General features: G+C 48.2%; 1 protein-coding gene and 1 pseudogene across 1 annotated transcript; one reads left to right on the forward strand and one right to left on the reverse strand.

Moving 5' to 3' along the window:
- Nucleotides 1-200: 200 nt before the first annotated feature.
- SLC2A11 (solute carrier family 2 member 11) lies at nt 201-18,443 on the forward strand. Its single transcript, XM_047090206.1, is given in 11 exon segments — nt 201-293; nt 882-980; nt 3,539-3,807; nt 11,406-11,530; nt 12,557-12,686; nt 13,239-13,387; nt 16,131-16,417; nt 16,419-16,548; nt 17,112-17,249; nt 17,485-17,612; nt 17,823-18,443. Coding segments are annotated over 11 exon segments (1,749 nt in total). The 3' UTR covers nt 18,024-18,443.
- A 1,813-nt stretch (nt 18,444-20,256) lies between these two features.
- On the reverse strand, nt 20,257-27,742 carry LOC124519792 (39S ribosomal protein L9, mitochondrial-like; annotated as a pseudogene).
- Nucleotides 27,743-27,921: the final 179 nt, after the last annotated feature.

Raw genomic sequence — 27,921 nt, forward strand, 5'->3', positions numbered from 1 at the left:
AATTTAACAAGCATGTTATTTTGTAATTAAAAATTATAACAGGGAAAATATTAAGATTATGAGTCCCTAAAAAAATATACTGACCTAATGTGATGGGACCTCAGGGCACTGAGTTCTTGTGGCTGGGTACTTTGGAGAGTTCTCTCTCCATCTCTAAGGGTATTGCACAGGGATGAAAACTGTTCTTTATTGTACCAAGTATGTGTGGCGCACATATACCCTGGCTGTCCCCCAACCTGGAGGTAGGCATTATCATCTCCAGGTCCAGCAAAGAAGTGACTCAGGACAAGGGAGTAAGGGCAGAACTGGCATTGGGACCCAAGCACTGTCACTGGCTGCAGCCACTCTCTGCTTCTTCCTGTGCCTCCCAAGTCCCCACATGTGTAGGTCCCTGTGACCCCTTCTGTTAGCTTTATTGTGGAACTGGCTGGCAGGTAAGAGAAGAAGGCCCAGCCACTCTGTTGGAGTTTTGCTGGGGCTCAGGGGCTCCAGTCCTGTTTGGTGCAGAGCTTCACTGTCCTGGGGCCCCAGCTCAGGGCACTGTGCTCCTGAACCACAGCAGGCCTGCCCAGGGACAGCCTGGCAGGGAGGACCAGAGAAATGTTGTCCATTTGGGGAAAATGCTCATGGGGGAGAGGGTGGAGGGTGAGGTGCCAGCAAAGACCTGGACTCAGAACAGAAGGCTGGGCTTCCTGTGCTGCCTGCCAGCAATGTGACCTAGGTAACTCCTCTCCTCCTCTGTGCCTCAGTTGCCTCATCTGTAAAGTGGAAGCATTGCTGCCTGGTTCAAATAGATTGCAATGCTGTGATTGGTAGGTTCCAGTCCTGGGAGGAGATGGAGGCTGCCAAAGGTCACTCTGTGTCCTCCCCTCTCTCCTCAGATTCAGGGCAGTGTCCTGCTCCTGACCATCTGTGCGGCTGGCATTGGTGGGACTTTTCAATTTGGCTACAACCTCTCCATCATCAGTGCCCCGATGTTGGTATGTATCCTCTGTGCTCACCGTCACCGTCCCAGTGGGTGCTGGGTGAGGGCTAACAGCTGCCCACTGTGGGGCTTCGGGCCAGCGTCCACTTGGTGGCACTTTCTCCCATGTGTCCACTTTCACTGGGATGTCCCATTGGCCCTGTGGATTCAAATTCAAACCCACCTCTACATCCTCTCTTGAGCCTGCACGTCCTCCTGGGTCCCTGATGTCAGCAGATAACTCTACTGTCTGCCCAGTGACTGGGGGTCAGCCTTGACTCTGGCCCCCTCCCCCTCAAACACTGAGTCCTTGCTCATTACCTCTAGCTAGCCATTTCTCCCCGTGTCTCTGCCATGACTCCAGTTCAGATCCCATCTTTCCTGCCTGGATTGCTGGCTTAGCCTCCTCATTGGCATCTCTGCCTTCATCCTCTCAAGTTTGATCAAGCCACTTCACTGCCCAGAAACATTCTGTGCCTATAGGAATCAGGACAGACTCATCCACCTGAAGTTCAGGCCTCCTTGATCAGAACCTGCCCGCCTGTCTTCCACCTTTATTCCTTGAACCCCACTAGCAAAGCAGGCTAAATGCAGTTCCTCAAATGCACACAGCCCTCTCTTTAAGCCTCCTTTGTTTGGGAAGCCCTCTCCACTGCATCTGCAGAAGCCCCACAAGAACCATCCAAACATCCTGCCTTCCTTCAATAGTCTCTGGCTGGAAGTCACCCCTCCATCCCCAGCCCTTTGTGCTGACTGTCACCACTCAGGTTGCATGTCGGCTGTTTGCAACCTCCTGCTGGTTTGCTCTGAGTGTCTGAATCATCTTTGTGCCCCCAGCACCTGATGCTGACCTGACCCATGTTGATGTTCAGTGGTGCCCATGGAAAAGGTGAATCTTCCAGCCCATTGATAAAAACTGGCCTGTAACTTAAATCAGAAGGGTGAGTGTCCTGTCCCATAGCTGGGAAGGTTCTGGGGCTGCACACTGTAGGTGCAGGGGAAAGAGCTGCAGGAAGCAGGTCCCAGGACAGAAGTGCAGCTGTCTTCTCCCTGCCTGTCCTGTTCCCTCTACCCTCCTCATTCAGTGACAAGAGGGCAACTGTACCAGACTGACTTCCTGCCAGTTGGAAACCCCCAAAGGAAAGTCCTCCCTAGTAGTTCCAGCTGAAAGGTCTGGGAAGAGTCCGATTGGCTGATTTGGATCATATTCAGGCCAGCCAATCATGTGATCAAGAGGTGGAACCCTCCCATTGGCCAGTCTGAGTCAGGTGACCACCTTTGGACAGGACAGGCTGTAACTGGGGATGGGAGAGAAGTCTCCAAAGGAAGAGAGGGTAGCCTAGCAGAAGCCAGGGTGGGACCACATTCTGGGCAGAAACGGTGATAGCAGCCCAATGCCTTAAAGAAAGGATGAAATGCAGGGCTTAGAAAGGGAGGTCTGAGCTAGCTGTATTTGCTTGTTTATTTGTTCATTCAACACACATGTGAGTGCCCACTTCACAGTACACTTACAGGCTGGAGAAGGATCCACCTGCCACAGGCACTCTTGGGCTTTATCTCCCATGGGCCATCCCCAGCCTCCCAAAATAGGACTTTCTTGGCCTCAGAGGCTCCTCCTAATCCCCTGGATGGTCATTCTTGAGGAGTTTCCGCCAAGGGACAGGGAGGCTTGCCCTGGTCCTAGCTCCCCTGGACAGTCTTTCCCCCAGAGGGAGCTGGCGGGTGCTAGGCTTGACAGCCATTACCCTGAGCTGGCCTCAGCAGAGGAGAGCTGGCCCGACCCTTAAACTCACTGTCCTCCTCAGGTCCTCCCTCACATCCTGTTGGGAGGCCTGAGATCAGCCAGACACTGACATTTCATCTCTAAGCAAGTGAAGTATGCCCGGGTCTTGCCCAAGTGCAATCCTTCCTAACCATTTGGCCTCCATTCACTTCCCTGAAACTGCAGCTCTGGGGGTGGGGCCCTGGGGTGTCCTAACTACCTGGCTTCAGCCCTGACCTGTGGCTGAGGCCGTGGGCAAGTCCTTCCACTTCCCCAGGCCTAGTGCCAGTCTAAACAGTGAACACAGTAATGTGTATCTAACAGAGTACTTCTAAGGGCTGTGAAAATTGGGGTCCCAAGGAAATGAGTGGCACACTCCAGATAAACCAAGCAGGTTTAGATACCACAAGGGATGATTTACAAAGGTTGAGTGGGGCAGAGACAACACACAAGACCAGCGAGAGCCCAGTAATGCCAGAGTCATTACTACTCCTACCCCCAAAGGGACTCGTGGAAGGAGTCTGGAAACTGGAAAGAAAGAGCCATATGGAGTAGGACCCCTTGAGAGGAGCAGTGACCTTTGGTTGAGTGTCACAGCCAGCCTGGGATGACCTGGGAACAAACACCCCTTCTGCCTCTCTCTGATGCCCTGCTGGTGCTCACCATTGGCCAAGTCCAAGTCCAACAGAAAGCCAGTCAGCAAGGAGCCCACTGATACAGGTGGATTCTTGGACCAAAAGCAGGAGGACAAGGGGTGAAGTGGACTCTGAAGGGCAAACAGAGACTGTTCCTGCCCCCTGGCTGGGGAGCAGTATTGCTCAGGACTTGGTGCCTGCTCTGCAGAGGCAGAGGCCTGTGGAGGGGAAGGCCTATTGTATCCAGCCTGTCCCTGGGAAGTTGACCGGTATCTCTGTCCACAGCCCATCCAGGAATTCATCAATGAGACATGGCAGGTGCGTACTGGCCAGCCACTGCCCGACCACCTAGTTCTGCTTGTGTGGTCCCTCATCGTGTCTCTGTACCCCCTGGGGGGCCTCTTTGGAGCACTGCTTGCTGGGCCCCTGGCCATCATATTGGGAAGGTAAGGGCTTTCTGGGTACACCCCAAATGCCCTTTGATGATTGGTACCCCAGTCTGTAAGCTGAGGAATGTGGGAGAAGGAAGATGCCCTGTAGGCCCAGGCCTAGGTCAGCTCCCCAGCCTCCTACCCTACCTGTAGTTTCACCACAAGAGTCACATTTCCAAGTGGATTTGGTAGAGGGAAGAGCCCTGTGTCCTGAGGGAGGGAGGACTCCTTGTTTCCAGTTCCATTTCTCCAGCAAGTGATATTGGACTGTAAACAAGTATTTCCTCTTCAGGCCTCATTCCCCTCTCTGTATCCAACTGATGCAGTCTTGGGGTGCAAACAAGATGGGCTCATAATGAATGAATAAATTAATGGAAGAAAGAAAGAAAGAAAGAAAGAAAGAAAGAAAGAAAGAAAGAAAGAAAGAGAAAGAAAGGAAAAAGAGGTGCCTGGCTGACTCAGTTGGTAGAGCATGCGACTCTTGATCTCAGGGTTGTGAGTTTGAGCCCCACATTGGGTGTGGAGCCTACTTAAAAAAATTGTTTAGGGCTCCCTGGGTGGCTCAGTCAGTCAAGAGTCTGACTTCAGCTCAGGTCATGATCTCACGGTTTGTGAGTTTGAGCCCTACATCAGGCTTCTCTGCCATCAGTGCAGAGCCCACTTTGGATCCTCTGTCTCCCTCTCTCTGCCCCTCCCCTGCTTGCACTTTCTCTCTCATTCTCTCCCTCTCACTCAAAAATAAATAAACATTAAAAAAATTTTTTTAAGTTTTTATTTATTTAAGCAATCTTTATACCCAGTGTGGGGCTTGAACTCACGACCCTGAGATCAAGAGTTACACGCTTTTCTGACTGAGCCAGCCAGGTGCCCCTTGAATAAAAAATTTTTAGAGGGAGACAAACCATAAGAGACTCTCAAATACAAAGAACAAACTGAGCATTGCTGGAGGGTAGGGTAGGGGGATGGGCTAAATGGGTGATGGGCATTAAGGAGGACACTTGTTGGGATGAGCACTGGGTGTTATACATAAGTGATGAATCACTAAATTCTACTCCTGAAACCATTATTTTTATTTTATTTTATTAATCTTTTTTTTTTTTTAATTTTTTTTTTCAACGTTTATTTATTTTTGGGACAGAGAGAGACAGAGCATGAACGGGGGAGGGGCAGAGAGAGAGGGAGACACAGAATCGGAAACAGGCTCCAGGCTCCGAGCCATCAGCCCAGAGCCTGACGCGGGGCTCGAACTCACGGACCGCGAGATCGTGACCTGGCTGAAGTCGGACGCTTAACCGACTGCGCCACCCAGGCGCCCCTTATTTTATTAATCTTTTTTAAATGTTTATTCATTTTAGAGGGAGAGAGAGAGAGAGAGAACATGAGCAGGGAAGGGGCAGAGGGAGAGGGAGACATAGAATCCGAAGCAGGCTCCAGGCTCTGAGCTGTCGGCACAGAGCCGGGTGTGGGGCTTGAACTCACAAACAGCGAGATCATGACCTGAGCTAAAGTCAGATGCTTAACCGACTGAGCCGCCACGAGCCTCTCCTGAAACCATTATTTACACTATATAACTATATATTAACTACATATATAACTGTATATATTAACTATATATATAGTTATTAACTATTATATAGTAACTGTATATATAATATATATACTAACTATATGTATATAACTATATAACTATATATATTAACTATATAACTATATATTAACTAACTTGGATTTAAATAAAATAAAAATAAATGAAAATTTTTAGAAGTCTACTTGAGAGAGAGAGAGAGAGAGAGAGACAGGCTTGGACTGACTTGATGAAAAATTGTAATAACTGGAAAGATACTGGTGTAGCTCATAGAATGAAAGGAAACACTCAGAAGCCAGGTCTTAAGAAGAACAGGACCTGAGATGGTGCTGAGGATCTCAACAGCCAGAGCATTGGACCATCCTTCTGGGAAAGATGCCTTCAGTGCGTTAGCTCCAACGACATACACATTCTGTCTCCACTGTCTTCATTCAAGATTCAAATCCAGAAAGACAGATTATTATTGACCCACCGTGGGTCACATATCTACACCAGTGAAGCAGTGGGAGAGAAGCATTGTGGGGCAGAAAAAAACAAATGGCTACCAGAGTCCACCAGTTTGCTGGCCGCCCCGCATGTGTAGACCCCTTTGTCCCCTGTATTCAGCTCCATGCGTGCCCTCCTAATGTTCCTCACCCATCTCATCATGTACACCAGCAAATGTATTCACCTCTCCCTGATTGAGACCACTTAGAGCCTTGTCTTGTCACACCACAAGGGCCAGTATCAGGAAAGCATTCTTTCTGAGTCCAGGATTTCCACGTAATGACCATTCTGCCAGCCCTGCCATTACTTCTCAATGTTCTGCAATCTACACAATTCATGGCAAATTAACCTGTCATCAAGATATCCCACAGAAGGAGGAAAGGATAAAGAGTAGGGGAAACACTTATTAAGGAACAAAAAAGTAGTGGGTGAATTTATTTTGAAGCACATGATGCAGAAAGCCTGGTAGTGCAGGTAGAGTTCTACTCTGTGGTTTTGGAACTGGTTCCAGGCTTTGCTTGCATTGGTGACTTCATCCTCCAGTTTTCTACTCTTGTCTTGAGCCAGTACGTCCACTGGTTGAGGCTCTTTGCCTGTCAGGGTGACCCAAATCTTTATTCTTGAGTGGGCTTGGTGGTCCTAACAGCGTGGAATGTCCAGCAGGTTATTACCCTAAGAGGTCATCTGCTTCTGGATGGTGGGACTCACAATGCAGTAATGAGTTCCATGGCACCAGCCCTTCTTCTTTCATTGATGTAACTACCTTTCTTGGATGCAGATTACATCCATGTTTGTGTATTTAACAGGTGTATCTGTTAGGATGCCTTCAACTGCAAGTAACAGAAAATCAGGACTTAGTTGGCTGAAACAATAGGAGGTCCTTTGTCTCACACAAGAAGTGTGTAGGTGGGTGACTTCAGGGCTACCTCAGTGCCCTGGATGTGCTCCTCTGAGAGCACTTTGTCTGCCGGCTCCACTGTGTGTTGGCTTTGTCCTCGGGCTTACAGCTAGAAAACTACAAGTGCCTCACTCAGAGGCAACATTATCTAGCAGAAAGGGGATTTCTGCCTAGCTGAAGTTTTTTTTTTAATTTTTTTTAACATTTATTTTATTTTTGAGACAGAGAGAGACAGAGCATGAACGGGGGAGGGTCAGAGAGAGGGGGACACAGAATCTGAAACAGGCTCCAGGCTCTGAGCTGTCAGCACAGAGCCCGACGCAGGGCTTGAACTCACGGACCGCGAGATCATGACCTGAGCTGAAGTCGGCCGCTTAACCGACTGAGCCACCCAGGCGCCCCTGTCTAGCTGATGTTTTAAATCCAGAAGAGAAAAAGCTTTTCTTTTTTTTAAAAAAATTTTTAAGTGTTTTTATTTTTGAGAGAGAGAGAGGGAGAGAGAGAGAGAGAGAGAGAGAGAGAGAGAGAGAGAGAGCACGAGCAGGGGAAGGACAGAGAGAGAGGGAGACACAGAATCCAAAGCAGGTTCCAGGCTCCAAGCTGGCAGCACAGAGCCTGACATGGGGCTTGAGCCCACGAGCCGTGAGATCATGACCTGAGCCAAAGTTGGATGCTTAACTGACTGAGTCACCCAGGTGCCCCAGAAAAAACTTTTCAAAAAAGGTGCCATGTCTCATTGCCCAGTACCAGGCCACTAGCACAGAGAATAAGATCACCAAGGCTAGGTTAGATTGTTGGGTTCACACCTGAACCTTAAAGGGTAGGGGCACATTCCCAAACAAATTTAGGCTCTTCCTGCAAAATAGAAGAAATTAGCTATTATCTGATCATTGTTGCCCAAATATCTAATGATACTTGGTACAGTGTCCTTATGTGATGGCACTGGCAGAAGCTTGAAGGGAAGGAATTAAAAATTCAAATTCAGCACACGTACCTGTTTAATTTATAACAACTTGCTGTCCTATCCCCAGGGCAAGGATCCAGTGCAGTTCATCTTCCACCCAGTGACAGATTGAAGTCCTGACATGTGTTGCCATTTCTGGGAGTCAGGGTTGGGTGTGTAGGGTGGCAAGGTGGTTAGTCTGGAGATAGGAGACCCCTATCATTGAGTCCATATGCATTTTCCTTTTTTTTTTTTAAAGTTTATTCATTTATTTTGAGAGAGAGAGAGAGAGAAAGAGAGAGAGAGAATGAGCATGGAGGGGCAGAGAGAGAGAAAGGGGGAGAGAGAATCCCAAGCAGGCTTCATGCTCTCTGTGCAGAGCCTGACATGGGGCTTGAATCCATGAAACGTGAGATCATAACCTGAGCTGAAATCGAGAGTTGGATGCTTAACCAACTCAGCCACCTAGGTGTCCACCATGTGCATTTTCTATCCTTGTGACTCTACCTGATTTATGAGGCAATGGAGTGACCACTGGGTGGGCTGAGGAAGGCTGCTGCATGCTATCCCAGAGGGGTTCATTCTGTCTGCTTGGTTTTTAAGAGCCTTTTCTTCAGTGGAAGGGAGATTCTGGTGAGTGGAAACAGGGACATGTATAGGTTCAAGTTTTGGGCTAATTCTGAGAGATCCATCTGTTTAACCTTCCAACACCTTCTTGAAACCAGTCCTCAAATCCTGCTTCATCTAAGACTTTGACTATCTGACCAAATGCTTTGGAAAAGGGGACAAAATTCCGTGCTCAAGATTCTGTCTACAGGAAGGGCTTCACTTTTCCAGTATCTTTTAGGGCCACATCTGAGAGTGCTTTAATGCCATAGCCCTACATTTCTGGCTAGAACTAATGTGCAGAGCCATCTACAAACCAGGGTTAAGCTTTGTTTTGTTTGTTTCAAACTGAAGACAAGAGGGGCACCTGGGTGACTCAGTCAGTGGAGTGTTTGACTCTTGATATTGGCTCAGGTCATGATCTCATGGTAGGGGAATCAAACCCCATGTTGGGCTCTACACTGAACGTGGAGCCAGCTTGAGATTCTCTATCCCCCTCTCTCTGCCCCTACCCTGCTCTCTCTCAAAAATAAATAAACTTTATTTGTGTGTGTGTGTGTGTGTCCCAATAAAACTTTATTTGGAAAAACGGGGCAAGCTGGATTTGATCCGTTGGCTATAGCTTGCCACCCTCTATGTTTGGGGATAGAAATATTTATTTATTTATTTATTTATTTATTTATTTATTTAATTTATTTTTTTTTCAATATATGAAGTTTATTGTCAAATTGGTTTCCATACAATACCCAGTGCTCATCCCAAAAGGTGCCCTCCTCAATACCCATCACCCACCCTCCCCTCCCTCCCACCCCCCATCAACCCTCAGTTTGTTCTCAGTTTTTATTTATTTATTTATTTTAAACTTTTTATCTTTTTATTTTTTTTTTCAACGTTTATTTATTTTTGGGACAGAGAGAGACAGAGCATGAACGGGGGAGGGGCAGAGAGAGAGGGAGACACAGAATCGGAAACAGGCTCCAGGCTCTGAGCCATCAGCCCAGAGCCTGACGCGGGGCTCGAACTCACGGACCGCGAGATCGTGACCTGGCTGAAATCGGACGCTTAACCGACTGCGCCACCCAGGCGCCCCTGTTCTCAGTTTTTAAGAGTCTCTTATGGTTTGGCTCCCTCCCTCTCTAACTTTTTTTTTCTTCCTTCCCCTCCCCCATGGTCTTCTGTTAAGTTTCTCAGGATCCACATAAGAGAAAAATAAACTTTAAAACAAAAAAACTGAAGAAAAGAAAGAGGCCCTGGTGTGCCTTGGGAGAAGGGTGGCAGTGTGGTCGTGTAGGCGTGCTGACATGAGTAACCTGCTCATCAGAACCTTTGGGGCCACATGGGGCATCACTTAAATAGCAATTGAATGCTACTGGGCACACTCAACCTTAGCATAGGTGTGTCATACGGCACCCAGTGCATGATGGGTACATGGCCACTAGGGGTCCTACAGCCTTGTGTTTATTCCCCGCTAAGGCCTACTGACAAGGCCAGAGTTATTTCTAATTAAGAGGATGGTAATTCACTGAAGTAGAGTGGCTGTACTCCAAAACTCTAGGTCTTGCATTGTGATTGTTCTTTTAGACAACTGCCACAGTCACTTGGAGCATTACAGGGTCTCCTAGGTCTAAAGGGGTGAGTGGCAGAGCTCTATGCACTTAGTTTGGACTCCCTAGAGAATATTCTTCTTGCTTAGCTCTGCTGGAAGCTGCTAGGTTTTCAAATCAACTGATATATGTGCTAAATCACAACAGCCTGTGTGGTGCAGGCTCCCTCCAAAATGGGAAGAAATCCTCTGAGATTTGCCCATCCTTAGAGGGAGGGCAGAGAGTTCTCATGCACTTTGGAGGAAACATAATGACATATCTTAGCCTGTTGAACCTCAGCAGTTCATTGATGCAGTGGCCCCTTCGTTTTTCAGTTTCTACTCTTTGTCATGCTTGTACCTTACAAGACCTCTAGTGTACTATTATAGTGCCTTTCTCCATGTCCTTTTGGTATAAAGTCATCAAAGAAGTGGGCCAGCAGGGTGCCCTGTGGGATGTGTAGCTCCCGGTGGAAGGGATTCTGGCCCAGAGCTGGAGAGCTGCTCTTGCCTCAGGCAGGTCAGCAAAGGTATATTACTGCCCCTACTAGGTGAAAGCTGCATGTTTCCGGTGCTGTCTGTGTATTGAAATGGAGCAAAATGCATTTACCAAGTAAGTACCCCACAGTTGAAGTACTTTATTAATTCACACCACCGAAGAAGCCACCATATATGGTTTTCTTTTCTTTTCTTTTTTTCATATATGGTTTTCAACTGGAGTTACTGCTGGATCAGGTTTGTTATAATGGATGTCATTCTCCATTCTCTTGACTCAGCAGATCTATGCTTTAACATTCACATTCTGTCACCAGTGTGCTGTTGACTTTGGGCAGAATACTGGCCTCCACTAGGTTCCAGTTTCCCTGTCGGTATAGTAAGCTGTATGATCTACAGTGAGCTCAAGTCACTGTGTGACAGCACTTCCATGCTCAATATCAGGACTCTCAGAGCCGATGCCTCCTCACTGACATTTCTATTGCCTGCTCCCTGGTTTGCAGTCTGTCCCACTGAGTGAGGCCTGGGCCATCAAACCATCCTAAAAGTTCTGAGAAGTGACTCTATAATACATGGAAGAAAATGTGAGGGGACTGTACTTGGCTTTCCATGCATCCCTTCCCTTACTCTGAAAGTCCCTGCTCTTCTCTATGGTTTAATTGTGTCTAAGAAATCAGATGTTAGGCCCCTCATTTTACAAAGGAGTAGGAAGAAAGCAATGCTTAATCTGAAGAGATAAAGTCGTAAGATGCAAATTTTGCACACTGTGGTGCAGGCAGAAAGGAGAGGGACTTCAGGTATCTTGGGAGATGGGTGTGACAATATGCCCCAAGTAGTGTGTAGGCACAATGGCTAATGGACATTTCCCTTCATGTAGCTTAGACTCCTTGACACGGCTCACACATGTTCACATACAGGTCTGATCAGGGCTGGCTGGGGCTGCAAAGAGGGATCCCCAGGGAGAGTTCTGCTAGACTGAACATGAGCCTCTCTTACCTGTATTCTACTTTCCCCCCAGGAAGAAGTCCCTCCTGTTGAATAATATCTTTGTGGTGGCCACAGTGACCCTGTTTGGCTTCAGCCACAGACCAGGCTCCTTTGAGATGGTCATGCTGGGAAGGCTGCTCTTGGGAGTCAGTGCAGGTATGGGGGGAGGGCAGCCCATCCTGCCTCTCTCTTCCTGCTCATTCGTGTATTCCATTTATTCATTCATCTGTTCTCTTTATTTCTTTCATCCATTCATGTATTCTCTTTCTTCACATTTTTTTTTTCAACGTTTTTATTTATTTTTGGGACAGAGAGAGACAGAGCATGAGCGGGGGAGGGGCAGAGAGAGAGGGAGACACAGAATCGGAAACAGGCTCCAGGCTCCGAGCCATCAGCCCAGAGCCTGACGCGGGGCTCGAACCCACGGACCGCGAGATCGTGACCTGGCTGAAGTCGGACGCTTAACCGACTGCGCCACCCAGGCGCCCACTTCACATTTTTTTTAAATGTTTATTTATTTTTGAGAGAGAGAGAAACAGAGAGAGCGCAAGCAGGGGAGGAGCAGAGAGAGAGGGAGACACCGAATCCGAAGCAGGCTCCAGGCTCTGAGCTGTCAGTACAGAGCCCAATGTGGGGCTCAAACTCACGAGCTATGAGATCATGACCTGAGTCGAAGTTAGATGCTTAACTGACTGAGCCACCCAGGCTCCCCATTCACATTTTTCATTCATGCCCACCTCTTCTTTTGCAAAATGATTAAATATGGTTTCTCTTAAAAAGGCTCATATAAGTAGACACTTAAAGTGGATATAGAAACATGAAAAAGTTTCTAAAACTCACACAGGGTGTGAGTACAAACATACCCAAACCTATGCTGACAGAGTTCCCATATTTGAGCCATACTCTAAGCCATGAGCTTCCTGGCAGCCAAGGTACAAAGGATGCATTCTTGGGTTTTCATTACAGAGGCAGAGTAGGCTGTTAGGGACTCCTCAGTTTCTGGGGTTTGTCATGTGAGGAAGCAGAGTTTTGAGCACATCCACCTGGGTGTTTAGGGATACCCATCAACAAATCCCCTCTTGACTCAATACTGTTTATATGGCCAGGTGTCTATGTCTATATTAGTTATCTATTCCTATGAAAGAAAATACTCTGAAACTTACTGGTTGTGCACACATCTAGGTGTGAGCATGAATGTCCAGCCCATGTACCTAGGGGAAAGCACCCCCAAGGAGCTCCGAGGAGCTGTGGCCATGACCTCAGTCATCTTCACTGCCCTAGGGATTGTGATAGGCCAGGTGGTTGGACTCAGGTAAGCAACCTGCCTCCATGTGCACTGAGTGGTTTGAGGGGTGCCAGTAAAAGCCCTTCGCCTAACTTTCTCCTCTATCCATTAAGTATTAAGGCATTGCTTCTTTGTATTAAGAAATCTTTGTATTGAAATCCTGTCTACACCTATCTGGCCAATACATAAAACAGGTGTTAGTCAACCACACTTCAGTGTAAATCACCATTTTGCATCCTCTCCAGATCAGGGAGCAAAGAACAGATCTTAAAAAGGGAGAGGGTGAAGATTTGGGCTTTTAAAGGGGAACGTGTCCTGGTCATCCCAGAAAAGAGGGGAGAGGGCAGATCCCAGAGCCCTGGGAAGAGGAGTTGCTACAGATAAGGTGGAGCCAACACCTGGAGGGAGGGATCTTGGTGTCCAGACCCAGAACTGGTTTGAGGAAACAGAGAGCAATGCAGATCCTCTGCCTTCAGGAGGGCAGGCAGGGGCCAGGTGGGTGGGTCAGGGGAGTAGGGGGCAAGTGGGCAGGGCTCTGGCAAGAAAGTACCTGGCCCAGCCTCTCTTTTGCCTCCCCAGGGAACTCCTGGGGGACCCACAGGCCTGGCACCTGCTGCTGGCCAGCTGCTTGGTGCCTGGGGTGCTCCAGCTTGCCTTCCTCCCTCTGCTCCCTGAGAGCCCGCGCTACCTCCTCATTGACCGTGGAGACATGGAGGCCTGCCTGGCAGGTGAGTCCTTGTGTTCCCAGACCACCCTTGACAAATGGGCACATCTGTCCAGAGCATGTGAGTCCCCATTTCTTGGGTTTCATTTATCAGGAAAAAGCTGTCCCTCCTTTTTTGACAACCATTCATCTCTTCAAAACTATTTACCAAGGGGTTGTCCTGAGTGCCAAGGCAGTGGGATAGAGCAGACCTGAACCCTGCCATCCAGGAACTGTAGGATGGTGCCAATAAAGAGCCCCCCCCCCCCGCCATATATGTAAGGTGAAACATGTTAAGACCTCACAGACCCAAGGCCAACTGGGTGCTGATGGGCTTATTCATTAGCTATGGCCATGATAGTGATGCCCAAGGAACAATACCAAATCTCTGGCTTAAAACAATAATCATTTACTGCATCCTCCACCCACTTACTTGCTGGGCTGGCTGCATTACTGCTGATCTCAGCTGGGCCAGCTCATGGTGTCTGGGAATCAGCTGGAGGTCAGCCAGTCCAGGCTGGTCTGGGCTGGAGTAGTTTAGCTCTGCTGCACATGACTTTCCTCTCACTCTTAGTACCAACAAGCTAGCCCAGGAATGTTCTTATTACAGCGACAGCAGAGGCACAAGAAAGCAGATCCAATTGCACAAACACTTTTCAAACCCATGGTCCACCCCCCCCCCATGCGCATTAACATCCCATTGGCCAAAGAGAGTCCTGTCCCTGAACCCAAAGTCAAGGGATGAGAAAATCAATGGCATGTCCTCTCCCATGGCAAGGGGTATAGATTTGGAGAAGGGTGAAGACCAGGGCCCACTCAGGCACCCTCTCAGCTTGCCGTTGTGGCCACAGCTATTATTGATATCCCTCCCCTGTGCAAAACATGCTCAATGTCATCCAGGACCCCACAGTCTCATCCAATCATGGTGTCAGTCTTGAAGTCCAGGATCTTAAGATCACATCAAATCTATATGTGCCTTCTCTTGATCCAGACATCTAGGCACTAAAAACACAAGTCTGCCCCTCTGAACTCAGCACACAATGTGAAAGTAGGACAGTGTAACCAGAACTAACCCTCATTCCAAAGACAAGAAGTCAAGGAAGCAGGATGCAGTCACCAATCCTTAATGCCGATGCGCTCTTAAGAAAACGCTGCCAGATCTCCCTGCCTTGGGGGTAGGGAATGTTTCATGATCAAGTCCTGGCTCTGGCCCCTAGGAGGGGCTCCCCAGGTTATGGTTTCCCCAGGTTCTTGCTTCTTCCCTCTGAGATATACTTCCTAGTCACCTTCTGAAGAGGGCATTGCAAATGTACCCACAGAAAGTTGGACACATTCAATTTGTCTTGGTCCCTTTCTCTCCAGGCTGGCAGAGCGTTTGTAAATATAATTTTCTTGAAACCGATGTGATTTTTCTATGTATTTGATCGATGTGCCAAAAAGCCATACCCACAAGTCTTTCTGAGGCATGCTTCTCTCTTGAGACTCACTTACTGGAATTTGGGGCATGTCGGCAGGCTGGGGACCAACATCCTTAAGCCTTCTAAATGCCTCTTTTTCCATTGCATTGAGTCACTGCATTAAGCCACACCCTTAATTTGATTGTTGCCCTGCGTCCATGACTCACTGGCAGTGCTCTGGATTTGATCTTTGCTTTCAGGCTGTCACTTAATGTGAGCCTCTTTTTGCTAACTGGAGAGGCTGGAGATAAGCAACAGGTTTATTTTGTTTGTTTGTTTGTTTTTTTATTAAACCAACCTAGTGAGTTCTGGAACTAAATCTTTTTCCCTCTGAAGGTTTTTTGAGCTCATGTTTCAATATAGTAAGCTTAGAATACTCAGCTAACAGCAACCAGTTCATGTTTTCAACATATAGAGGTTTCTTCACTCCAGTCCAGAAGTTCATTAGGTCTGTTTGTTTGTGTTTCTTTATTTTCTTCCACACTACTGCCCTGAATACCCAGGCTTCCATTTTTCCAGCCTCCTCACCATCTTCTGCCTGGTCTTGGAATCAATGCCATAGATCACAGGTCTAGTATGGTAGCACCTACTCCTGGTACCAGTTAATTCATTAGTTTTGTATTGCTGCCTAATAATCACATCTCATGGCAAACCAAAGAAGCAATTACTTAGCTCAAGTGTCTGTGAGTTCTCTGGGGTTGGCTGATATAGGCTGTGCCTAGCTGGTGGCTCTGCTGGTCTTCGTCACTCATTCAGGTCAGCTGGGCACTGGCAAAGTTAGGACAGCCTCAGCTGGGCCATTTCTGCTCCTCCTGGGACCAGTGGGCTAGCCCCATCTCATGTCTTTATGGTGATGGGAGAAAAGCAAGTAGAAATGAGCAAGGTCTCTTAAGGCTTGGGCAGAAATTTGCATATCCTCCTTACAACCTCATTCTATTGGCCAGAGTGAGTCACATGGCACAGCGCAGTGCCAAGGAGCAGGATGCATACTTGCCCCTTTTGTGGGGGCAGCTACAAAAATCACCTAGCAGAGAGCATAGGTACAGGGAAGGGTGGAGAACTGGGGACATTGCATAATTGTCATCTGCCACAATTGTGTCCCCTCTGATGTATCCACAGAACCCCCAGCTCCTAAAGCCTTTTCTGGTTCTTGATGCCCTGAAATGACAGGGACAGGAAGATCATCCCCATCTGATCAGGGGGACCCAGAGAGAGAGTGAACGGAGCTGGGGTGGGAGCTCACTGCAGGGCACCAAGCAGAGGTTGGGGGAAATGAGGCCCAGCGCCCTCTTCCCTTGCATCCTGCTCTAGCGCTGCAGCGGCTGCGGGGCACCACGGAGGTGGCGGAGGAGTTGGCTGAGCTGGAAGAGGAGCGTATCTTCTGCCAGGGCCGGCGCGCCCTGCGCCCATGGGAGTTGTTCCAGGATCGCGGGCTGCGGAGACAGGTGACAAGCCTCATGGTCCTGGGCAGTGCCTTGGAGCTTTGCGGAACCAACTCGGTGAGGCTCCCCGCTGCGTCCTTCAACTGGTTGGGGGTGGGAGGGCTGCAGACCACAGGCAGCTGGCAGCCCACCCCTCTGCCCCCCTGTCCAGGTGTACGCCTATGCCTCCTCCGTGTTCCGGCAGGCCGGGATCCCCGAGGGGAAAGTCCAGTATGCTATCGTGGGGACTGGGAGCTGCGAGGTGCTCGTGGCCTGCGTCAGTGTGAGTTTATCTGAGTTTGTCGTGGGCTCAGGGGTTGACCCTCCACCAGCCCTGTGGGGGTGGGGGTGCATCGGGTGCTGACACCTGGAGGAGTGTCTTCTATCAAGTCCTCTACCTTGGGCCCTTTTCCACTGCAGTTCACTATGCTCAAATGGGGCGAGTCAGCAGCATTTGAAGTTTATTTATTTATTTATTTATTTATTTATTTATTTATTTATTTATTTTGAGAGAGAGAGAGCACGAATAAGGGAGGGGCAGAGAGAGAGAGGAGAGAGAGAGGGTGAGAGAGAATCCCAAGCATCACAGAGCTGTCAGCACAGAGCTCAATGTGGGGCTGGAACCTGCAAACCTTGAGATCATGACCTGAGCCGAAACCAAGAGTGGGTGCTTAACCCACTCAGGCCCCCCCCTAATAATGTCTTAATCTCCTGAAGCAATCAACTGCTCCTAATTGCTCCCTCACACACACCTGGAGCTGCCCACTGCTGGCCTTTAAACCAAAGGAAGCATGCTTCCAGCACACAGGTCCTGCTGTGGAAGTATCTTTACAGTGGCCCTGTGCCTGCAGGTAGTGGGGCTGGGCATGAGGGTTGTGGCTTGGGGCAGCCTGGTCTCCACCTCACTCCACCCCCTCTGCCCCTTTGCTGCAGAGCCCCCTCCCCTGGATGCCCTACCTGGCCATGTTCTGCGTCTTTGCCCTCATCCTCAGCTTTGGCCTTGGCCCTGGTGAGTGGGCCCAAGGAGCTCTGCACTTTGGGCTTTGCCAAAGGAACATGAATGTCTTCACGAATGACAAGTGGCTATAAATGCAATGTCACCCGCATGCCCTGCCACCCAGCCCCCCTGTACTGGGGCTTCTGGGAGGGAGTGGCTGGAGAAGAGGACAAGGGGCCCCCACTCCTATGTTGGGGACAAGGTGGCAGCCCTGGCTGGCAGCCCCTGTCCCTGCTCTTCCTTCTAGCCGGAGTGACAGGGATTCTGGCCATGGAGCTCTTTGACCAGAAGGCCCGGCCTGCTGCCTCTATGGTCTGCCGGGTGCTCATGTGGACCATGCTCTTCCTGGTCGGGCTGGGGTTTCCCTTCATCATGGTAGGCACCCTCCCCACCCTTCCCTTGCCTTAGTTTTCCCCTGTGTCTGCAGGAGAGCCCCAGTGGGAAGTCTCCATCCTGGGAGCCTGAGGCTGGAGGGGATGGGACTCAAAAAGAGGGACAAATCCCTCATCATGACCTGTCATGTGGCCTTATGTCTGGTCCTGAACAGGGCACACACCAGGTCTCAGAGACTCTTTTCACTCACAGGAGGGCTTGTCCCACTTTCTTTATGTGCCTTTCCTGGGTGTTTGTGTCTGTGGGACCATCTGTACTGGCTTCTTCCTTCCCAAGACCAAAGGCAAGACCTTCCTGGAGATCTCTGAGGAACTTCACAGACTCAACTTCCCTAGGCAGAGCCAGGGCCCTGAGTGGCTGGGCCCGGAAGTCATCCAGGCCACAGAGCTGTAGTTCTGTAGGTGTGGTGGGCCCCAGATCCAGCGGCAGCTCTCTTCTTTGCTTCCTGCCCAGGGTCCCAGCCCTCTGCGTTCCCTCCTTCCTGCATTCATTTGTTTAATGAGTGCCCATGTAGCACCTACTGCATGCAGGCTTGGTGCTAGGTGCTTAGCAATCCGTGGTGAGCCAGAGAGATGGGATCAGGACCTACTGGTGCTCTCCATCTAGAGGCAGTTAACTAACAGGCAACCAATCAAAACATTATTGCAAACTTGGAGAAATGCAGTAGGAGAAAATACAGATTATGAAGTGAGTGCATACTAGGGAGCCTGGCCTATCTGAGGAGGGTGGTCAGAAAAGAATTTTCTGGGGGTACTTGGCTTACTTGGTCAGTAGAGCATGCAATTCTTAATCTTGGGGTTGGAAGTTGCACCATGTCAGGTGTAGAGATTACTTAAAAATAAAATCTAAAAAAAAAAATTTTTTTTTCTGAGGAACTGATTTTTAAAAAAAAATCAACGTTGACGGGGCACCTGGGTGGCTCCGTCAGTTAAGCGTCCGACTTCGGCTCAGGTCATGATCTCACATTTTGTGGGTTTGAGCCCCGTGTTGGGCTCTGTGCTGACAGCTCAGAGCCTGGAGCCTGCTTGGGATTCTGTGTCTCCCAGTCTCTCTGCCCTTCCCCCACTCATGCTTTGTCTCTGTCTCTCAAAAATGAATACATGTTAAAAAAAATCAACCTTAAGGTGTAATTTACATGCAGTAAAATGAATCTATATTGAGTATACACTTAATGAGTTTTGGCAGATGTATGTGCCCAAGAAACCACCACCACAATCAAAGTAGAACATTTACATCATCCCAAAGTCTCCCTCATGCCCCTTTGCAACCAGTAAGCCATCCCACCTGCAGGCCCAGGCCATGATAGGTCACATTGCCTTTTTTGGAGTTTGATATAATTCCACACCATATGTATGCATTTGTGTCCGGTTTTGCTCCAAATAAAGTTTTGGGGATTCACACATGTTGTCACATCATTAGTACATATTCTTTTGTGTTGCTGAGCAATATTCTACTGTATGGATGTATCATAATTTGTTTACCATTTACCTGTCAATGGACATTTTGGGTTGTTTTTGATTCTTGGCCATTCATGAATAAAACTTCTATTAACATTCCTGCACAAGTTGTGTAGACAAATGTTTCATTTCTTTTGGGTAAGTGAATTACTGAGTTTAGTAGCAAATGTATGTTTAGGGGCCCCTGGCTGGCTCAGTCGTTACAGCATGATCTCAGGGTTGTGAGTTTGAGCCCCATATTGGGTGTAGAGGTTACTTAAAAAAAACCCCATAGTAAATGTATGTTTAACTATGGGAGGAAAACAAACAAAACAAAACAAAAACTATAGAAGAAATTGTCCAAAGTGATTGTATTGTTTTACATCCTCACTAGTGATGTAGAAGAGTTGTGGATGCTCCAGACCCTCACCAACACTTGGTATTGTCTGTCTTCTTAATTTAGGCATGCTGCAGGTGGTACAATGGTGTCTCCTTGTGGTTTAATGGTGGCATTTCCCTGATGACTAATGATTATAATGCTCATCATAATAATGTTGAGTACCTTTTCATGTACTCAATATAGCCATTCATGTATCTTCCCTTGTGAAGAATCTGTTCAAATCTTTTGTCCACTATTAACAACAATAACAACAACAAAACAAAGTTAGGGGCATCTGGATGGCTCAGTCGGTTGAGCATCTGACTCGTGATCCCAGGGTGGTGGGATACAGCCCTGAGTCAGGCTCTTTGCTGAGCGTGGAGTGTGCTTAGAATTCTCTCTCTCCTCCCCCCCCCACCCCGTCTCTACCCCTCATCCACTCGTGCTCTTTCTCTCTCTCTAAAAAAAAAAGTTAAAATTTATCAAAACTTATGCATGCAAACACTTAAAGACCATACATGGTGCCATTTGCAGTAGAGAGATATGTAAATAAACATAAAGGTGCAGTATTAAATCATAACTGCATAACATTAACTGTATCACTGTAATGAAAAAAACCTAAAAAATAAAAAGAGCACAACCTCTTTATCTCCTCTTGAGATACAAATGTCCAGTGTGTATGAAGATGAGCCCAGTACTGAGGATGGTGTTTAGCTCTCCTATTTGTTCCACTAAATTCCAAGGGAGGAGGAGGCTAAATAGGATCTAGACTGTTTCCATCTGTTAGTATTCAGCTTATCAAATCTACAGCCTAGTACTCCTTGAGCAGGACTGCCCCAATAAGGCTGGATGTGTAACAGTCAAAGACGGAGGTGGGAAATATGGAGGATTCAACGTGTACATGCAGTTTAGGCCAATGTCCCCATATGCTCTTTAAAATTCCACTATTTGAAGGCACCTGGGTGGCTCAGTTGGTTAAACATCCAACTCTTGGTTTCTGCTCAGGTCATGATCTCACGGTTTGTGAGTTCACGCCCATGTCAGGCTCTGCACCGAGAGCATGGAGACTGCTTGGGATTCTCTCTCTCTCTCTGCCCCTCCTCTTGCTCACCCTCTCTCTCTCTCTCTCAAAATAAATAAACTTTTAAAAAATATATATAAAAAATAGGGGCATCTGGGTGGCTCAGTTGATTAAACCACCGAGTCTGGGTTTCGGCTCAGGTCATGATCTCACAGTTTGTGAGTTCGAATCCCATGTCTGATTGCGCTATCAGTGCAGAGGCTGCTTGGGATTTTCTATCCCTTTCTGCCCCTCCCCCCTGCTCATGCTCTCTCTCCCAAAATAAATAAATAAAAAATAAATAAAATAAAATAAAATAAAATAATAAAACAGAATAAAATTCCATTACTTGGTCAGAGGGGGGAGTGGTTTCAGGGTGATGACCCATCTTTGCTCCACCGCTCCTCTGATTTTGCTCTGTTGCTGTTGAAGGAGAGTAGGTTCGGATCATCCAGTACTTGTACCTTTCGGTCTTGGGCCTTTCAGAGTTCACCACAGACATAGGTAACCTCACAGCATCAAGCCCATTTACCAACCCCTCACACCAGTGTCCACCCCACCTAGTGATGAGTCCTCTGGTAACTTTAATACATGTGAGCCCACAGCAACCAGGATTCTTTAAGATATGGAGGGCAGGGGCAGTTGGGTGGCTCAGTGGGTTAAGTGTTCAACTTCGGCTCAGGTCATGGTCTCATGGTTCGTGAGTTCCAACCCCACATCGGGCTCTCTGCTGTCAGCAGAGTCTGCTTCGGGTCCTCTGTTCCCTTCTCTCCACCACTCCCCTGCTCACGCTCTCTCTCAAAAATAAATAAACATTAAAAATATTAATTAAAAAAAAGAAAGAAATCGTGGGCAACTATTTCAGGGTTTAGTTCCCATTTGAGGATGTTCTTCATTCCTGCCTCTAGGTGACAGCTTCTTAGAAATGTCATTGTCATCTCACCTGCCCTGCTCTGGATCTTCTCTAACTTTCCTTCTTGTCTCAGCAATTTCTCCTCCTCGGCCAATTTCTTGGTCTCAGGGGATGCATTTACCGCCAGACCTGGAGACAGTAGTCAATTCCCGCCCAAAGATTTCTTCACCAAGTCCAGGTCACTAGTACTCCAAGTCCTCCCACTGACTTTGTGAGGATTAGCTCCAGGGTGTTCTCTCTACCAGCTCATAGATGCAGTGTCACCAGTGCAGGCACAGCTTCCGGCCCTCTCCCTCCCGTGGCACCTTCCACCAGCACTCCATGATGACGGTGTTCTGTGACAGAGGCTGAAGTCACACTCCTGCTGGCGGTTGCTCCCCACTGCCCCTTCACAGCAGAGCTCTCCCTGAGGCTGCCACCATGTTCCCAGAGCAGAGGGAAAGCCTGTCCACTGATTTTTTAATAAAGGTTTTATTTTATTATTTTTTAAAGTTTATTTATTTTGAGAGAGGGAGGGAGAGAATGCAAGTAGGGGGGAGCAGAGAGAGAGGGAGACACAGAATCCCACACTGACAGTATGGAGCTCCATGCGGGGCCCCATGCAGGGCTTGATGGGGGGCTTGAACTCACCAACCATGAAATCATGACCTGAGCCCAAGTCAGATGCTTACTGGACTGAGCCACCCAGGTGCCCCAAAGACTTTATTGTTTTTAGGGGGTGCCTGGGTGGCACAGTCAGTAGAGCATGCAACTCTTAATCTTGGGGCTGTGGGTTTGAGCCCCACACTGGGTATGGAAATTACTTACTTTTTTTTTTTAATTTTTTTAGCGTTTATTTATTATTGAGAGACCGAGAGAGAGAGAGAGAGAGAGAGAGAGAGAGAGAGACAGAGAGACAGAACATGAGCAGGGGAGGGGCAGAGAGAAGGAGACACAGAATCTGAAGCAGGTTCCAGGCTTTGAGGTGGCAGCACAGAGCCCAACGCGGGGCTTGAACTCACAAACTGCGAGATCATGACCTGAGCTGAAGTCAGACACTCAACTGACTGAGCCACCCAGGCGCCCCTTACTTTTTTTTTTTTAATATTAAAAAATACTAGAGGCACCTCTCTCTCAACAATAAATAAACTTAAAACATCTTTAAAAAGATTTTAAAAAATAGTTTATTTTTCTTAGAGAAGTTTTCATTTCACAGCGAAATTTAGAGAAAAATATAGACACTTCCCAAATACCCCCTACCCCCACATATGCATAGCCTCATTTATTATCAACATCCCCCACCAGAGTGGTACATGTGTTATAATCCATGAACCTACGTGGACACATCATTAGCACCCAGCAGCCATGTTGTGTGCTACATTTTATAGGTTTGGACAAATGTATAGTGACACGCACCCATCACTGTAGTATATACAGAGTATTTTCACCATCCTAAAAGTGCTCTTCTCTACCTAGTCATCCCTCCCTTTCCGCTGATCCTTAGCAACCAATGAGGGAGGTTTTACTGTCTTCATAATTTTACCTTTTCCAGAATGTCCTATAGTTGGAATTGCACAGTATGTAGCCTTTTCAGATTGGCTTCTTTCACTTAGTAATATGCATTTAAATTTCCCCCAAGTCTTTGCGTGGCTTTATAGCCCATTTCTTTTTAGCACAGAATAATATTTCATTGGATGAACCACAGTCTATTTATCCATTCACCTCCCGAAGGACATCTTGGTGGCTTCTAAGTTTTGGTAATTATGAATAAAGCTAGTATACACATCCACGTGCAGGTTTTTGTGTCAAAATACATTTTCAACCCCTTTGGGCAAATACCAAGAAACATGATTGCTCAACGACAGGATAAGAGTATGCTTTGTTTTAGGGGTGCCTGGGTGGCTCAGTCGGTTAAGCGTCCGACTTCGGCTCAGGTCATGATCTCGCGGTCCGTGAGTTCAAGCCCCGCGTCGGGCTCTGTGCTGACAGCTCAGAGCCCGGAGCCTGTTTCAGATTCTGTGTCTCCCTTTCTCTCTGACCCTCCCCTGTTCATGCTGTCTCTCCCTGTCTCAAAAATAAAATAAACATTAAAAAATTAAAAAAAAAAGAGTATGCTTTGTTTTGTAAAAACTGCCAAACTATCTTCCAAATTGCCTGTAGCATTTTGCGTTCTCAGTAGCAGTGAATGAGTGTTTCTATTGCTCTACATCCTCTCCAGCATTTGGTGTTGTCAGTGTTTTGGATGTTGGCAATTTAACAACTGCTAGTGATATCTCATTGTTGTTTTATTTTATTTTATTTTTTAATGTTCATTTATTTTTGAGAGACAGAGAGAGACAGAGCGCGAGCAGGAGAGGGGCAGAGGGAGAGGGAGACATGGAATCTGAAGCAGGTTCCAGGCCCTGAGCTGCCAGCACAGAGCCTGACTCAGGGCTCAAACCCACAAACTGTGAGATCATGACCTGAGCCGAAGTCGGATGTTCAACTGACTGAGCCACCCAGGCTCCCAATATGTCATTGTTGTTTTAATTTGCATTTCTCGGATGACATATGATGTGGAGCATCTCTTCATATGCTTATTTGACATGTGTAGATCTTCTGGTGAGGTGTCTGTTAAGGTCTTTGGCCCATTTTAAAAATCAAGTTGTTCATTTTCTTATTACTGAGTTTTAAGAGTTCTGTGTATATTTTGGTTAACAGCCCTTTATCAAATATGTCTTTTGCAAATATTTCCTCCCAGTCTGTGGCTTGTTTTTTCATTCTCTTGACAGTGTCTTTCTCAGAGCAGAAATTTTTACTTTTAAGGAAGTCCAGCTTATCAGTTCTTTCTTCCATGGATCGTGTCTTTGGTGTCATATCTGAAGAGGCATCGCCAAACCCATGGTTGATCATCTAGATTTTCCCCTAGTGTTCACCATTTTTTATTGGGTTATTTGCATTAGTTTTGAGTTGAGGACATTCTTCATACATTCTAGATGCAATTACTTTATCAGATATATGTATTGCCAATATTTTCTTGCAGTCTGTAACTTACCTTTTTAATGATATTTTTAATAAAATGTTTATGTTTATTTTTTTTTTCAGAGAGAGAGAGAGAGAGAGAGAGCGCCGGGAGGAGCAGAGAGAGAGAGGGAGAGAGAAATCCCAAGCAGGCTCTGCCCTGATAGCACAGATAGGCTGCACTGATAGCGAGAACTCATGAACCGCCAGATCAGGACCCACGCTGAAACCACGAGTTAGACGCCCAACCGGCTGAGCCACCCAGGCACCCCACATTTTTAATTTCTTAATAGTGCCTAGGAGCAGAAATTTTTATTTTGATAAAGTCCAATTTATCAGTTTTATCTCATATGATTAATGCAGTTTGTGTCCTAAGACGTCTTTGTCTATCATTGCAAAGATTTTCCTCTAAATGTTTGGTAGTTTTAACTTTTACTTTTATATTTATGTTGATCTTTTTTTTTAACAGTTAAAAAAATTTTTTTAATGTTTATCTATTTTTGAGGGAGTAGGGAGGGGCAGAGAGAGGGGGGAAACAGGGAATCCCAAAGCAGGATCCATGCTGTCAGTGCAAAGCCCCACGCTGGGCTGGAACCCACTAACTGAACCATGAGATCATGACCTGAGCCAAAGTTGGACACTCAAGCAACTGAGCCACCTAGGCGCCCCATTGATGATCAATTTTGAGTTAATTTTTGTTTATGGTATGAGATAAGGGTTGAATCTGTGGCCTCAGCCATCTTCCCAACCCTGGGGATCCTGATGGGACGGGTCAGACTTGGACAACTTGGATGCCAACCTGCATGGAGGGTTTGGGGACACCAGTAAGTCTTTCTGTCCTCAAATGATTTTTCAAATCCCGTGGCCTGAAATCTGCCAGTTTGGGCCAAGGCTATTATTAGCCTTCCCATTTGAGTGTGAACTGCCTGGTGAGACTCCATAGGGCAGGGGGCAGAGCGAAGGCTGCACAGAGTAGGGGGTGATGGTGATGGAGGGATTGTGGGAGGGTGTCAGCCTCAGAGCCTTGTTTTTCTCAAGACAGGGAGGGGCAGGGCCTAGGCCCCTGGGGAAACAGTGAGGGCATTATGAGACAGGAGAAACTTCCTGCTCCTCTTCTGGGCTGACATCCTGATCCAGAGCTGGTTAGGAAGAAGCACAAGACAATGCGGACCCTCTGTAGGCCTGCAGGCAAGAGAACAAGGGGTAAGGGAAGGGTTCTAGCAAGGATGCATCTGACCTGGACTCTCCTCTGCCTCCCCAGGGAGCTCCTGGGAAACCCACGCAGGCCTGGGCCTTGCTGCCTGCCAGCTGCCTGGTGCCTGGGCTGCTCCAGCTTGTCTCCCTGTCCCTGTTCCCTGAGAGCCTGTGCTACCTCCTCCCTGACTGCAGAGACGGGGAGGCCTGCCTGGTGGGTGAATCCCTGACCTTGGGCCCTCAGACCACCCTTGATGGAGGGGTCCCACCAGCCAGCCCCTTCCCATCCCTGTCTACTGATATCTATCAGTCCCCCAACCCCCCTGAAATGCTCTCCTCCATAGACAAAGGCCCCCCAGCTCTGACTCACCTGCCCAGACCCCAGACAGTGTGGCTTCTCCCATCTTCCAGAGCACCAGCTTAGCTCCCTCTCCTGACTCACACACCTTCTCCCTGGCTTGCTAGTTACCCGGGCTTTGAGTCTCAGCTTCCGGGGCCCAGCCTCTCCCTGCTGGGCCAGCAAACCTGGCTACCAGTTCTCATGCCCTGCTCTCAAGGGTCAGGGCCGCATGGCTTCCAAAGGGCTGCAGTTGATTCCCCTGCCTTCGTCCTCATCCACTCCTCTCCGGACCCTGACACTCTGGTTCCCTCTTATTGGGACACAGGTTGTCCTCTCCATGCCTCAGCTGAATCATCCATTGATTACATTGATTCCTTCAGTTTATCCAGTTTATTCTCTTAGGGCCTGTTGTATCCCAAGGTGTCCACCACTGTCCCTGTCCTCAGGCTGCACCAGGGTTGGGAGGAAGCGGTGACCTTCACCTTGAAGAAAGTCAAACAGTCTCACAACCACAGCATCAACAACACCATTCTGAGCCAACATCTATGGAGGCTTTTCCACTTATTGAGACTATTTTGAGTGCTTCACAAGCATTGGCACCTCTAACCTGAGCAAATGCCCCCAGAAATAAGTGCTTTTATTAGCCCTGTTTTACACAGGAGCAGGAGAGGCACATGAAGGCAGTGGCTTATCCAAGGAGCAAGGTCACACCACCAGGTGGTAGGCGAGGACTGAACCTGGGTGGTCATGACCACTGCAGTACACTGCCTCCAGGCCCTGGCTCTTCTGATCCCATTCTGTGGGGGAGGTCCAAAGGCCATCTGAAGGGTCCACGGTGACACTATGGGTTAGTGGTGGACCTGGGGCTTGAGCCAGTGCTGAGGGTAGATCCAGGGCTGGTGGCAGGGCATGGAGGCCAAGGCCAAAGGGCCACAGCTAAGGCTCTGCAGAGGCAGGAGGGAAGAGAGTCCACAGTTTGGCCCTTCCTACAGACCCTGCAGGAGGTCAGAGTCCCTGTGCTGCTGGTTCCCTGGCTCCATTCTACAGGCAGCAGGAAATCAAAGGTTAGGGAGAACCAGACACTCAAAGAAGGACAAGGATGCTGAGGGGGAGCCCAGGTCTCATCCCTGTGGCTCTAGCAGTGGAGCCACATTCCAGGGGTGGATGCCAACTTTTTGTGCATGTGTGCGCACACACACACATACTCGGCTTTCTTTGGAGGCAGACCATGGAAATGTGTCCATGGTGTCCCAGGGTGAAGAGGCCTAGGGATGGGTAGGTTTCCAGCTAGAGGTGTCAGGAAGACTTCATGAGGGCCATAGATGCTACTGAATGGAGATGGGAAAGCCCTGGGACAGAGCGGATGTGTGGGTGGGGAAGCCCAGCATCCATGGGGCAGAAGAGCTCTAAGGTGAAGTGGGGGGGGGGGGCTGAAGGCCAGGTGGGGAATTTATCCTGTAATTATAGGGAGCCAGACCTTCCCATGGTCTCTTCCCATGACACTCCAATGACCAGTGACCTCATACTCTCTAAGGTGCCCTGCCACCAGGGTGCATGCTTATGTGTCCTCTGGGAAATAAGGATTTCCAAGAAGTCCAGGACACTACCTTTGGGACAGGCTGCTGTGAGCTCTCGTGGATGTGAGTCTGAGCGGGACTATGCAGCAGCAGGAGCAGAACAGTGCCTAGGGGCCTTCTGAGCAGCCTGGCCTTGCCTTTGAAGGATCCTGTGAGGACAGGGGTGGGTTGGGACAGGACTTGGACACCAGGGAAGGAGAGCACAGTCACCCTCTTGGCTTGCATGTCCACCATTGGGGTTGAGGTCTATTAGCTCATTTCCTGCTCCAGGACACTTGGGTACAATATGGTAAGTTCAGGCATTCACTGAGCACCTACTATAAGCCAGTGACTTTGCACTTTGTCCTTTTAGCCCCTTTAATCTTCACACAAGCCTATGGGAAAGGAGTCACCACCTCACCCCCCATTCTGAC

This window comes from Lynx rufus, unplaced genomic scaffold (genome assembly GCF_022079265.1).
Source record: "Lynx rufus isolate CCGP_SWC_20201006 ecotype Redwood Valley unplaced genomic scaffold, mLynRuf1.p SCAF_29, whole genome shotgun sequence".
Taxonomy (NCBI): Eukaryota; Metazoa; Chordata; class Mammalia; order Carnivora; family Felidae; genus Lynx; species Lynx rufus.